At 34.9% G+C, this 15,654-nt stretch overlaps 1 protein-coding gene across 1 annotated transcript in view; it reads right to left on the bottom strand.

The window, feature by feature from the left end:
* IQCB1 (IQ motif containing B1) overlaps nt 1–15,654 on the bottom strand; it is a 62,081-nt gene that overhangs the window by 31,083 nt on the left and 15,344 nt on the right. The window contains exons 8-10 of the mRNA XM_080819081.1: nt 4,843–5,021; nt 2,955–3,064; nt 2,236–2,345 (exon numbers count right to left, since the gene is read on the bottom strand). Coding sequence (XP_080675207.1) covers nt 2,236–2,345; nt 2,955–3,064; nt 4,843–5,021 — 399 coding nt within the window. The remainder of the gene's footprint in view (nt 1–2,235; nt 2,346–2,954; nt 3,065–4,842; nt 5,022–15,654) is intronic.

Below are 15,654 nucleotides of genomic sequence, written 5' to 3'. Positions count from 1 at the left end.
AGTGTTCAATAATTCATCAGTTGCATATAACACCCAGTTAGAAAAACCTAAAGATTCTACCAAAAAGCTATTAGAATAAATGATTTCAGTAAATTTGCAGGATATAAAATTGATAGAAATCTGTTGGTACTTCTATATACTAATAATGAAGTAGCAGAAAGAGAAATTAAGAAAACAATCCCATTTACAATCATATCAAGAGAATAAAATACAGGAATAAACTTAACCAAGGAAGTGAAAGACCTGTACTCTGAAAACTTTGAGACATTGATGAAAGAAATCAAAGATGACACAAATAAGTGAAAAGATATACTGTGCTCATGGATTTGAAGATTTAATATTGTTAAAATGTCGATACTACTCAAAGTAACCTACAGATTCAATGTAGTCTCTATCTACATTGGCGTTTTTAACAGAACTAGTACAAATGAATCCTAAAACTTGTATGGAACCACATAAGACTTTGAATAGCCAAACCAATCTTGAGAAAGAACAAATCTGGAGGTATCACATTCCCAGATTTCAAACTATACTACAAAAGCTATAATAATCCAAACAGTATGATGCTGGCTCAAATATATTTAGACCTGTGGAACAGAATATAAAGCCCAGAAATAAACCCACATATGTTCAATAGTCTATGACAAAGGCGACTATACAATGATAGTCTCTTCAACAAATGATGTTGGGAGAATTGGACGTGCAAATGAATAAACTGGACCACTTTTTATACACAAAAATAAACTCCAAATGGATTAAAGACCTAAATGTAAGACATGAAACCACAAAACTCCTAAAACAAAACACTGGCAGTAAACTCTTAGATATCAGTCTTAGCAAGACTTTTTGGATCTGTCTCCTCAGACATGAAAACAAAAGCAAAAGCAAACTACCAGGTGTATGTCAAACTAAAAAGCTTTTACACACAGTAATATAATATCCACAAAACAAAAAGGCAAGTTACAGAATAGGAAAGATATCTGCAAATGCTATCTCCCATAAGAGGTTAATATCCAAAATATATAAAGAACTCCTAGAACTCAACACTAAAGATGATCCACAAACAGTTCAATTAAAAAATGGGTAGAGAATCTGAATACACATTTTTCCAAGGAGCATATACAGCTGGCCAACAGACACATGAAAAAAATGTTCAACATCACTCATCATCAAGGGAAATGCAAATCAAAACCACAATGAGTTACCACCTCACACCTGTCAGAACGGCTAATATAAAAAGACAAGAAATAAAAAACTTTGGCAAGGATGTGAAAAAAAGGCAACCCAAGTGCAATGCTGGTGAAAATGTAATTTGGTGTAGCCACTATGGAAAACAGAGTGGAAGTTCCTAAAAAAATTAAAAATAGAAATACCTTACAATCCAGCAAATCCATTTATGTATATTTATCCAAGAAAATGAAAATACGAATTCAAAAAGATATATGCACACCATCTCCACTCCAGCATTATTTATAATAGCCAAGATATGGAAGCAACCTAAGTGTCCATCGATAGATGGATAAAGAAGATGTAGTATATAAATAAGATGGAATGTTACTCAGCCATAAAAAAGAATGAAATCTTACCATTTGTGGTAACATGGATGGACCTAGAGGGAATTATGCTAAGTGAAATTAAGTCAGAGAAAACCAAATGCCATATGATTCCACATTTATATGGAGAATCGAAAAAACAAAACAAAGGGGGACATGGGTGGTGCAGTTGGTTAAGCTTCTGACTCTTGGTTTCAGTTCAGGTCGTGATCTCAGGGTTATGAGATTGAGCCCTGCATCAGGCTCCACACTCAACATGGAATCTGCTTGACATCCCTCTTCCTCTGCCCAACCTGCTCATGGTTGCTAGAGGGGAGAGGAGTAGGGGGATGGATAAAATAGGTGAAAAGAAGTACAAACTTCCAGTTATGAAATAAGTAAGTCACAGGATATACAGTAAAGCATAGGGAATACAGTCAAAAATACTGTAATATATTTGTGTGCTGACAGTTGATAACTAGACTTATCCTGATGTGACAGTCATTTCACAATGTATATAAATGTTGAATCACTATTGTACAACTGACACATAATACTGTATGTGAACTTCAATTAAAAAAAAGATTAAGAGAAACATATTAGAAAATTGGAGGGGAAAACCTCCTAAGTTTTTACTCTGCAATACTATAATAAGATACAGCTACACTCTGAGATCACGATTCCTCTCACCAAAACTTTTTACCTGAAACTCCTCTGCAAAGTAATCACAGCAGATGGAAGCTTCTTTAATCTCCTTCTAGTTTGGAAACCCTTCCAATAAGCTTGAATCAAGCAAGCTGCTTGATGTAGTTTCTGAAATTAAAGGCCAGAATTAATTTAGAGATATCTCCATGAAAGTCTTTTTTAGAAGTTAACAATCTAAAATATCAGGCCTGCACAAGTATTAATCTCTAACTCTAATAAACTGGGCAAGAGGCAACACTTTCATAGGTCTAGGACAGGTAACGTCTAAGAATATTAAACCTGATCTCCCAAAGGAGATGCATTAGGCTCTCAGACAATATCTAAAATGTATTCAAGATAGTTTGATTAGCTCTGAATTCTCCTTAATATCCCTTCCACTCCTTTTATCAGGATTTTATAGTTCTGCTTATTTAATGCTTCTTCCTCTTTGTTTGACTTCTCATGCTGGGCCTCACTTATTCAAGCATACAAGGGGATGAAGAACTCTTTGAACAGGCTGAAAAAAAAAAAAAGGGCTCTACGGTTAAAAACTTGGGTCTATAAAAACCCCTTCCCCGATCAAACTATGACTGCTCTGAATGTTGAGGGGAGATAAATAAAGAAAGGGGAAGAGACAGCAAATAAAAGATTCAAGAGGCTACCAGTCTCCAGTATTTTCAAACTAAAACGTTTACTGAAATGTTAGCATATATGCAAATTATTTTTATAATTTATTACCTGTTCTTCTACTTTCTGATAGACCTCAGGGGTTAAAAGGGCAATGAGCTGTCCAAGTTCTTGACTAAACTCTGTCCCGGGTTCATATTTATTTAGAAGACTTCTGAGTCCTGAAATGGAATAACAAAGGTACAACGGTTAATAACAAAATATGATTTGTTATCTAATCAGTATTAATTAGAGGTTATAAAGTCTGATTTAGAAACAAATGAATATTACAGCAAAATTAATCACATGATTTTTCTTTTTCCTTTTCTCAAAGACTTCTAGATTGAGGTCTTTAGGATATTTCTCTGCCCTAAGAGCTTTTATGTGCCCACATGTAGGATCTGAGGCAAAAACCTATTCAGCATCTTTAAATAAAAAAAGATAAGTGGAATCATTTGTGTTTTTTTTAAAGATTCTATCTATTCATTTGACAGAGAGATAGAGACAATGAGAGAGGGAACACAAGCAGGGGGAGCAGGAGAGGTAGAAGCAGGTTTCCCGCTGAGCAGGGAGCCTGAGGCAGGGCTTGACCCCAGGACCCTGGGATCATGACCTGAGCCAAAGGCAGACACTCAATGACTGAGCCACCCTGGCACCCCTGGAATCACTGTTTTAAGTCAAAGAGTGGAGATAATTTTTTTCCTGTTTGAAAATAAATATCTTAAACTGAAACATTTTTTAAAAGATAGTAACATACTGAGTAAATGCCTACACTGTGGAAGCATTTAAACAGGTTATTATTAGTCATTCTTAAAATTATTGCTAAATAAAAATATACAGTATTATATGTAATTTGGGGCAAATCAATAGGTTACTAAGCAATTATTATAGGAGAAGTGCTACAAATACCGCATTTTCATCACAAAATAAAACACAGTACTAGTATAAGATATAAAGTACTATTTATAAGCACATTGGAATAACGTATTATAATGTATATATTCAATATAAATAAAGTAAAACGCCCCTGGAGTGTATAATTGGGGAAGCCACCATATGGATCTGTCCATGTCTTTATACTCTCTTTAAAACTCAAGTTCTCAGCAGTATTAATGACTGTAAAATATCTTGAAGAAACTGAGTAAGTTCTATTGAGAAAAGAAAGGGAGAAGAATTGTTCAGGTGAAATTCCTTTATAATGAAGTCTGTTGGACATTCATATTTCTATAGAAGAAATCTAACTATGGAATTTAAAAAATGTGTATCGACACAATATCAAATAATTGTATTACTCGCACCTTCCTTCCCTCTCTATTCCTATAACATAACATAATTATAATCTTTTAAGTAATGACTGATACAAGGTAAGTTACTAAATAGTGCCTTCCAGGGGCGCCTGGGTGGCTCAGTGGATTAAAACCTCTGCCTTCGGCTCAGGTCATGATCCTAAGGTCCTGGGATCAAGCCCTGCATCGAGCTCTCTGCTTAGTGGGGAGCCTGCTTCCTCCTCTCTCTCTCTCTGGCTCTCTGCCTACTTGTGATCTCTGTCAAATAAATAAATAAAATCTTTAAAAAATTTTTTTTAAATTTAAAATGGAAATAAATAAATAAATAAATAAATAGTGCCTTCCAAATCATCAAGCATGTTTTGAAGGCCCATGTAGTAGTTTGGGTCCTAAATGCATCATAATGTAATGTTCTAATCTTTAAAAATTTCCACATAATGTGGCCCGGTGTTAGTAAGTATACACATTTGATTCTGGAGATGAAGAATCCCCATCACTATTTGACCACTAAATCATGTTCCTGAAATTAATATTACACTGCCTGTTAACAACTGGAATTAAAATAAAAACTTAAAAAAAAATTGTAATTTTGTTTTCCATAGACCAGAAATAACGTTCCAGAAACCATTATTTCTTTTTGAGAATCTCCAGGAAAGAAAGAATATATGCACTACCTTGGTAGCAGGCACTTAATCTCAGTAAAATCAAAATTTCCTGATGGGATTCAGTCATCAGCAGTAAGAGCTTTGTAGCAGTACTTCTTATGACTGGGCTAGGAGTTGACAAAAGCTTAAAAACGACTTCATCTAAAATTGAATGCAGAGTTTTTCCTTCTATTCGGAGTAAGTCACCACTAATAGACAAAATAAAAAGAAAGAATATACCATTACTGATGGATGCAGAGGTAACAAAAAATTAAACATAAAAATTCTAGCAACTTGATGCCTAACTGTGCCAGCGTGCAAGAAGATAACGCAATTTTTAAAGATACAGCTTAGTTCCAAGGATCCATCACATCAAACCAATTACTATTTATTGAATTTCTACTGTGTCTAAGGCACTATGCTAGGTAAAACGGAATACAAAGCAGCTAAATGCCCTATCCTGTGAAAAACCTGCAGTCAAATTGCAAAGGAAAGATAAATGTATAAAATGTTAAATAATGATTCAAAAACTTCAACAATAAGAGGAAAATCACAAAACAGTACATGGTCCATTGCTTAATGATGTATGAAGACAAAAATTCTACAGATATTCAATTATCATGGACTTAATATAGAAGGAATTTACCTTTCCTTTGTTATTTTCTTCATTATACTAACAACTAACATCTTGTGTTACCGGTGTTATGAAAACTTATCTGGAACTTAGAAACAGTCAAAAGAAATCACTGCATATCTTTTACTTACCCCCCCCCCCCCCCCCGTAAGGAATATGTAAGTAGAGGTTGGCTTATAGAAAACAAGTAACAATGATTCTTTTCTGAGAGCAATGCAAATAGATTCTTATTCAGTAATACAAACAGATTTTAGCCAGTAGAAAAAGTAACTGTAAAGGTTAGTATTTATTGTTTTTTTTAGCTATTAGCAAATTCATTTCTACATTCCTTTGACAAACCACTCTATAAATCTCAAATTCTCCTTTGAACCTATATAAACATCTTACTGGTTCCTTCATTAATAGCTGAGCTGAATAAAATTTTAGCAATTGATCTACTTTCTGTCACTATAAATTAGTTCACATTTTTTAGAACTTTATACAAATGGAATCATACAGTATGTATTTTTTTGCCTGACTTCTTTCACTCAGCACAATTATTTTGATAATCACCTGTACTGTCACATGTTATGAACGTGAATGAGTGAATAGTTCATTCCTTTTTTTCCCTGCTGAGTAGTAGCCTATTGTAGGGATATACCATATAGTTCATTCACCCGTAATGGACATTGGAGTTGTTTCTAGTCATTGGCTATTATAGATAAAACTGCTATTAAGGGGCACCTGGGTGGCTCACTTGTTAAGTGTTTGCCTTCAGCTCTGGTCATGATCCCAGGGTCCTGGGATCAAGCCCCACATTGGGCTCCCTGCTCAGCGGGAAGCCTGCTTCTTCCTCTCCCACTCCCCCTGCTTGTGTTCCCTCTCTCGCTCACTGTATCTCTCTCTGTCAAATAATAAAAATAAAATCTTAAAAAAAAAAAAGAGGCAGTATTCCCTTATAAAAGCTTTAAAAAAAAAAACTGCTATTAACATTTGTATACAAGTCTTTGTATGGACATATGGTTTCATTTTTTTCAAGCAAATACCTAAAAGCGGAATAGACAGGTAATATGGTAGGTACATGCTTGTAAGAAAATGTCAAACTACTTTCCAAAATGATTGTACAATTTTATCACTCCCACTAGCAGCGTTTGATTCCTCTATATTCGTGTAAACACTTGGGTCAATGTATTAAATTTTAGCCATTTAACAAGCGTATAGTGGTGGGCGCCTGGATGGCTCAGTTGGCTGAGTGATTGCCTTTGGCTCAGGTCCTGATCCTGGAGTCCCAGGATGGAGTTCCACGTTGGGCTCCCTGCTTGGCAGGGAGTCTGCTTCTCCCGCTGACCTCCCTCCTCTCATGCTCTCTCATGCTCTCTCTCTCTCAAATAAATAAATAAAATCTTAAAAAAAAAAACAAATCCCCCCCCACCAAAATCCCAAGTGTATGGTGGTATCACCCTAATGACTAATGTTGCTGAACATCTTTGTGTGTGTGTGTGTGTGTGTGTGTGTGTGTGTGTGTGTGTGTTTTAAGATTTTATGTATTTCTTTGTCAGAGAGAGAGAGCATGAGCAGGGGGAGTGGCAGACAGAGGCAGAGGGAGAAGTAGGCTTCCTGCCAAGCAAGGAGCCTGATGTGGGACTCGATCCCAGGACCCTAGGATCATGACCTGAGCTGAAGATAGACACTTAACTGACAAATCCACCCAGGCATCCCTTTCTGCGTGCTTATTTGCCATTCATGAAGTGTCTGTTCAAATCTTTTGCTTTTTTTTCACACAGGGCCTTTTAAAAAAATTTTGAGATTTTTTTTTTATATTCCAGATAAAAACACTTGAGATACATGCTTTCCAAATATTTTCTGCCATTGTGTTTTGTCTTTTTCACTTCTTAAAGTGTCTTTTGAAGAGCAGGCTTAAAGTTAGACTTTTGAAGTCTAACTAATCAATTCCTTCTTTCATGGATTTTACTTTTGGTGTCATATCTAAGAATTTAAGAAAGTTTATGCAATCCAAGGTCATAATGGCTTTCTACTATTTTTCTTCAACAAGTTTTGTAGTTTAGATTTTACATTTAGGTCTATTATCCATTTTGAATTAATTTTTTATTGTTAATAAGTATAGATCAACATTCTTTTCTTTAAATGTATTTTTATAATTATATTTATTATATTATAGATTTATAAATATATTTTTAAATATATTTTTTAAAGATTTTATTTATTTATTTGACAGAGATCACAAGTAGGCAGAAAGGCAGGCAGAGAGAGAGAGGGGGAAGCAGGCTCCCTGACGAACAGAGAGCCCAATGTGGAGCTTGATCCCAGAACCCTGAGATTATGACCTGAGCCGAAGGCAGAGGCTTAACCCACTGAGCCACCCAGGGGCCCCTCTTTTCTTTAAATATTGATAGACAACTGTTACACCATTCTTAAAAAGACTATCCTTTTCCCACTGAATGACCTTTACACATCCTGAAAATCAGTTCTTCATATATGTGCAAGTCTATTTCTGGATTCTATTCTGTTCTATAGATATATTTGCATATTTTTGCATCAACACCTCATTGTCTTAATTTTTTAAAGATTTTATTTATTTATTTGTCAGAGAGAGCACACAAGCAAGGGAAAAGATAGGCAGAGGAGAAACAGACTCCCTGCCAAGCAAGGAGACCAATGCAGAACTCGATCCCAGGACCCTAGGATTATGATCTGAGCCAAAGACAGATGCTTAACAGACTGAGCCACCCGGGCATCCCTCATTGTCCTAATTATATTGGCTTTATAAAGTCTTAAGATTGGGTAGTGTTAGCTCTACAACTTTTTTCATTTTCAAAGTTAGACTATTTTATATTCTAGGCCCTTTGATTTTCATATGAATTGTAGAAATCAGTATGTCAAGTTCTACAAAAATGAGATTTTGGGTGGGATTGTATTTAAAATATATATCAATTTAGAGAGAACTGAGATCTTAATAATGTACCACTCATCTAGCAATATGGTATATCTTTCCATTTACTTACATGTTCTTTAATTCCTCTCAGCAACATCTTATAGTTTTAAGTGAATAGGTCTTTGCCATCTTTTTTCAGATTTAACCCTACACATTTCATATTTTTATGCTATTTTAAGTTGAATTATCTTAAAATTTCAATTTCTGAGTATCAATTGATGACATAATACTTCAATTTATATTTTTTACGGATTTTATATCCTACTACCCTTGCTATACTCACTTATTAGTTTTAGTAGTTTCCTTGCACATTCTGTTGGTTTTTCTACAGAGATGACAAATGCTGTCTCCAAATACAGAGAGCTTTGTTTCTTCCTGTCTTTACAAATAGCTTTTCTTTTTCTTCTTGACTGTACAGGCTAGAAACTCCAATATGATATTGAATAGAAGTGACTGGAGTGGAGATCCTTGTCTTGTCCATAGTCATATAAGGAAAGCATTTAGCATTTTACCATTAAGTAGGTTTTTCCTAGATGCCTTTCAACAGGCTAAGAAAGTTCTATCTTCTACTAGCACTACGCTGAAAGTTTTTCTTTTTGAAAAATCAGGAATGGATAATGGATTTTTCAAATGCTTTTCTGTATCTATTAATATAATATGTTTTCCCCTTTTTGTTTTATTAATATGAATTACATTGCTTGACTTTAGAATGTTATACCAGCCCAGAATTCCTGGGATAAAGGCAACTTATTCAAAATGTATTAACTTTTTTAAAAAAAGATTTTATTTACTTATTTGAGGGGGAAGCATGACCAGGGGGAGGGGCAGAGGGAGAACAGACTCCTCGCTGAGCAGAGAGTCTGTTGTGAGGCTCAGTTCCAGGCCCCCTGGAATCATTACCTGAGTCAAAGTCAGACGCTTAACTGACTGAGCCTCCCAGGTGCCAAAATGTATTAACTTTTTAATACACTGCTAGGTTTTAATATATTATGTCTTTGGTTTGTTATCAAGTAATGCTGACCTCATTATGACTTGGGAAGTATTTCCTTCTCTTCAATTTTTCTGGAAGAATTTGTTTAGTAGAATTTACCAGTGAAAAAGCTGCCTAATTATGTCTAATTATGGAGTTTTCTTTGTGGGAAGTATTTTAGCTACAAATTCATTTTCTTCATAGTTATAGGCTATTCAGATTACTTACTGCTGCTGCTGCTACTGTTTTTTTCTTCTGTTGCTTCTTAAATTTGGTAGTCTGAGTCTTTCAAAGAATTTGTCCATCTTACCTTAACAAGCGTAAAGTTGTTCACATTATTTCCTTCTAATAGTTTTTAATATCTATTGACTTTATTGTGTTGTCTCCTAATTCCGGACATTGGTATGTTGTATTCTCTTCTTTTTCCCCCCGACCAATTTTCTGTTACAGATTTTTTAAATTTCACTGACTTTCTCAAAGAACCAGCTTATGGGTTCATTGATTTTCTCTACTGTTTTCACTATTTTACTGATTTGTTTTGATCTTTATAAATTTCTTTCTATTTTAATATTTTCTTTTATAAGTAATCTCTACCTCCAATATGGGGCTCGAACTCACAACCCTGAGGTCAAGAACCACACATACTCCACCAACTGAGCCAGCCAGGTGAGTTTTCAGAGGGAATTTAATTCCCTCTTCTTAGTTTCCTAAAGTGGAAGCTGAGGGTAATGATGTGATACTGTTGTTTTTTTTTTTCTAATACAGGTACCCTGTGCTTTTCAAAAGTTTGCATTATACCACTTGACTTCTATGAAATACCTACATTAGTACTGGCTTTTTGCTAATTAAAAGAAATCTGAAGATTGTTGCTTTTACAAAAAAAGGTGAAAAGTGGAAAAAGCATTCAGCATTTGTTATATTATAGAGCTATTATAGAGGTAGTGTGCATCCCAAGAAGCCAGAGTGGCACCACCAAGCTCCTTCCCTGGGAACTGCACTTAGTATCTCAGCATCAAGATGCCATCATTCTGAACTGCTTATGAGCATCTATGGTTTATCTCAATTTATTCTGTGCATCCTTTACCAGATATGTCTTAAAGTATCAGAAAAGCCTGGGAGGTTATTTTTTGGGTCTTAGCATGCCCCCAACTTTTTTCATATAAATTTATGCTGTTTCTTTGCTTTAATACCATTTTGGCTTAGGAAAGGTTTTATACGAACGCTTTTACTTTCAGATAGTAGGGAAAACCTGTGTTGGTATTTAGTGATAAAAATTTTCCCATTAAGGGATGGCTGGGTGGCTCAGTTGATTAAGCATCTGCCCTAAGCTCAGGTCATGATTCCAGGGTCCTGGGATCAAGCCCCGTGTCAAGCTCCCTGCTCAACAGTGATTCTATTTTTCCTTCTCCCTCTGCCCCTCCACCTGCTTGTGCTCACTCTCTAATAAATAATATCTTCAAAAAATTTTCCTATTAAGTACTGCTTTAATTTAGATTCATCCCAGAAATTTGGATATGTTGTTTTCCTTTCCATCTACTTATTTGGTTTTTTTTTAAATTTTTTAAAGATTTAATTAGTTAATTTGAGACAAAAAGAGAATAAGAGCTGGGGGGAGGAGCAGAGGGAAAAGCAGAGTCCCTGCTGAGCAGGGAGCCCGATGGGGGCTCCATCCCAGGACTCCAGGGATGATCTGAGCAGAAGGCAGACCCTTACTTGAGTCACCCAGGTGCCCCCATTTCCATCTATTTAAAAACAACTTCTAACTTAGTTGTTTTTTTTTTTTTATTTCTTCCTTATCCTTTGGGTTATTTAGATATGATTTATTTTCCACATATTTTTCAGCGGTCTTCTTAGTATTAATTTTTAATTTAATTCCATTGAGATTAGAGAACATACCTTGCATGACTTAAATCCTTATATATTTATTGAAACTTATTTCATGGCCCCCAAAATGGCCTATGTTTGTAAATGTCCCATTTGCATTTTAAAATAATGTGCCTCCCACTATTGTTTTGTAGAGTGGTCCAAAAATGTCAGTCAGGTCAAGTTGGTTGACAGTGTTCAAATCTTAGGTAGTCATAATAACTTTTTATCTACTTATTCTATCCATTATCAAGAGAGGGGTATTGACATCTTTCGCTTTACTTACAGATTTGTCTATTTCTCCTTGCAAGTCTATCAATTTTCTCTTTGTATCTTAAAGCTCTGCTGTTAGAGCAATAAACATGTTTTCTTAATGAACTGATTTTTACTATGAAATAACACACATAATATTCTTTGCTCTGAAACTTACTTTTTCTGATATTAATATTGATACTCGAGCTTTCTTTTGACTAAGGTTAGCATGGTATATCTTTTTTCATACTTTTACTTTTAAACCACTTAGGTGTTTTTATATTTAAGGTGCATTTCCGGAAGGCTGCATGTAGTTGGTTCCTATTTTTCATCCAATCTGTCACTCTCTTCTTAACTGGAGGTTGCCAAGCGTTTATATCTAATATAGATAGGTTTCTTGATGACTACTTGTTCCATTGTCCTTTATTCACTTTCTTTTCTTCTTCTTCTTTTTTTTTTTTTTTTTTACTACCTTACTTTGGAATAAGTATTACTTTATGGTTTGTTTTTACTACCTTTCTTGGCTTATCAGCTATAACTCTGTCCTATTATTTTATTGGTTGTGTTAGGGTTCACAGCATATTATCTTCAACAAGTCTACCTTCAAGTGATATACTACTTCATGTACAGGATTCCCCCACTATCCAAAAGTAGAGTGTTCCTGTGAAACCTTTTGTAAGCCAAAATGGCATAAAGTGAAGAAGCAATTACCATTTTGTGGAAGTGAAAATCATCTTTGAATTTCTTTTGGTTAGCAAAAACATAGCAAAAACAGGTAGTAATGCAGGTCTTTTGTAAAAGTGAAGAGGCACAAAGTGAACTTTCAGATAGCCAGGGAAACCTATTTATGTTGTAAGAGCTTGTAACATTATGTTTTCATTTTTTTTCTTCCAGCATTTATGCTATTGTTGTAATATATTTTACTAACACATATGTTACAAACTCCCAAATACATTATTTTTGTGTAATCAAATGATATTATATTATACTATCATGAGAAAAATAATCTCTTATAGTTAATTATATGATTACCACTTTTGATATCCTTCAATACTTTGTGTAGATCTACTTTCCTTCTGGTTGAAGGACTTCCTTAAACTTTTCTTGTCCTGTGGATCTTCTGGTGATTTCTGAAAAAAGTATCTTGCCTTTGTTTCTGAAACATATTTCCACTGGTTTTAAAATTCTAGGTTTGACGGTTATTTTCTTTCAGTATTTTAAAGATGTCGCTTTGTATTTGTATTTCTTTGTATAGTGTCTGACAAGAAAGTTGCTGTCATTCTTATCTTCATTCCTCTGTATATAGAGTCCTTTTTTAACTCTGGCTGCTTTTAAGATTTTCTCTTTATCACCAGCTTTACTGCTTTGATTTCAATGTACCTTGGTGTCTTATTTTACTATCCTTGGGGGTTTGATGAGATTTTTGAATCTGCAAAATTATAGTTTTCATCAAATTTGGAAAATTTTTAGATGCTATTTCTTCAAATATTTCCGACTCCACAACCTTCCTTAGGTACTCTAATTATGCTTACATAAAGTTATTTGAAATAGTCCTATATATCACTGATTCACTGATGTGTTTTTCTTTCTTGATTCCTTTTGTTTCATTTTGGATTATTTTTATTGCTATGTCTTCAGGTTCACTAATCTCCAATGTTAATTTCCTGTCAATCCTATTTCATATCTAGTTTGTAGTTTTCATATCTAAAAGTACATTCCAGGTCTTATATAGGTCTCTATTCAACTTTTTGAAAACATGGAATACAGTTATAGTAACTATCCTAATGCCCTATTAACTCTAACATATATGTCAGTCTTGATCAATTGATTTTTCTCCTTATTGGACCTGTTTTCTGCATGTTTGCAGGTCTGATACTTGTATGAATTTTATCTTGTCGGATGCTATATATTTGTATATTCCTAAAAATATTTTGGGGTTTTCTTCTCGTTAGAAATTTTCAAGTTCCATATACAAATCACATACAATCAATGATTAAGTAAAATTGTATCAGATTGGGGCGCCTGGGTGGCTCAGTGGGTTAAAGCCTCTGCCTTCGCTCGGGTCATGATCCCGGGGTCCTGGGATCAAGCCCCGCATCGGGCTCTCTGCTCAGCAGGGAGCCTGCTTCCTCCTTTCTCCACCTGTCTCTCTGCCTACTTGTGATCTCTATCTGTCAAATAAATAAATAAATAAAATCTTTAAAAAAAAAATTGTATCAGATTGGTAATGGTTCTGACCAAAACTAAAATATCAGTAACATTTTGTAAAACCAAGCCACCTACTGATCTGTGGTATGTTCTATAGCATCGTTATGATGGTAGATCCTAACTGAATAATCTTTAGTTTGTAGTAACTGTAAGAAACTATCACTTTGTATTACTAAAGGAAGAGAAAAAAAAAAGATCAAAGCAAAGATGGGATGATGGCCTAAGTGGGATTTTCTCATTTCTTTAAAGCCAGATCAAAATATAACCATTTCTGCTAAACTTCCTGCCTTTGTATACCTTACAATAAAGGTTTTTAAGATAAAGGCAGTTTCAAAAACCAGAGCAGTTACTCAGAAATAATTTGCTCCATCTGGGTTCTGCTTTTATTTTGTTTGGATGGTCCAGAATAGCACTCAGCCTAGTGCTAATTATCCCCCAGTACTGAGATAAAACCTTTCTGAGTACTCTACCCAATGTTCCATTATTCATGAAGTTTTCCACTTTGGCTGTTGGAGTTAGGCAATATTCTTGGCTCTGCGTGAATTTCTGGTACTGTGCCTTTTCACTGTTTTGGATTATGGTTCTAACATTGGATAGTTTCCTTCCATGTACGTGCCAATCAGTACTCTACCAAATATTTAAAGGAGACTTTCTGATCTCTGGGGCTCTCTCTCAGCTCTTTTCTTTGATGTTTTGTCTTATGAACTCTACCTGTTTTATTCTCCCCAGACCCTCACCTCTATCTCTTCAACTCAGCTTGGCTAGGACACTCCTCCTGAGCCACAGTCTGGAACCCTCTCGATGCTATGAGTTAGAGAAAATGTTAGGTTCCCCTTATTCATTCCTTTTCCTTAGGGGTCACTTTCTTTCATTAAGTCTACTTTCCTGAAAACTCCCTAACAGAGGGAGGGGAATAGTATCAGGGAGGCAGGGGCAGGGGGTAGAGGTGGTAAAGGTGGGGTTTCAAATACAACTAGTTCTGTTTTATTTCTTCAGAAAATAAAAAACATGAAACAAATACTAAAAAAACAAAAAACAAACAAACAAAAACAATCTATTATTTCATAATTTGCCTGTTGTTTGTTTTCTTAGGTAGTAGGGTAAATCCATTTCTATTATTCCATCTCAGTCACAAGTGGAAGTGAAATCTTGATGATTTTAATTCATTAGTTTTTAAGATTCATTTGCTTTAAAATCTAGTTGGTACCAGTGCACAAGGCCAAGATTTTATCGCTTCACTTAGATTACTGTAGTTGCTTCCTGTAATTGCCTTGTCTAAGGTTTTGTCCCCCTTAAATTCTTCCTCCACACAGTAACCTGAGTAATGTAAGTAATAAAATACACTTATTTTTATCTACCTTAAAAATCTTAATGATCCCATTACCTACAGGATAAGATTTAATTTCCTTAACGCAGCATATAAGCTCTTCATGACTTAAGTCTGCAGAACTTTGCAGCCACCTCCACATGCCAAACTTTAAATGCCAGCAACGATTAATTGTACTCACTTTTTACCCTCAGCATGTTGTTTCTTATCTCTGTGCATTTGCTTATATTGTTACCTCTGCCTAGAAATACTGCTTTCTCTTCTTCCTCTCTGGTTAATTTTTCAACCTTAAAGTTTCACCTCAGGTGTTACCTTCTTCTGGAAGCATCACCCCTCAGCTTGGGATAGAAGCTCCTCTAACACTTGTGCATACTTTTATACTTTTAACTTAGTATGTTATAATATAATTATGTTCATGGGCTGGTCTCTTCCACTACACTGTAAGCTTCTTGAAGGCAAGTTTTATATCTTAATCAACTTTGGGAATCCAACGAGAGACACACACTTGGCACATAACAGATGCATAATAAATCCATATGGAACTGGAAGAGTAAATTATTACAACTGTGTATACTCTATTTTCCATTTTAAGCTGGAAAACATTGCCCATTAGTTCTTTTATGCCATTCTGAAGCACCTGGTATAGCAGTAAGTTT

The sequence above is a fragment of the Martes martes genome (genome assembly GCF_963455335.1).
Source record: "Martes martes genome assembly, chromosome: 1".
NCBI lineage: Eukaryota > Metazoa > Chordata > Mammalia > Carnivora > Mustelidae > Martes > Martes martes.
Note: the sequence above shows the minus strand (reverse complement) of the source record. Positions and strands in the feature narration are given on the sequence as shown.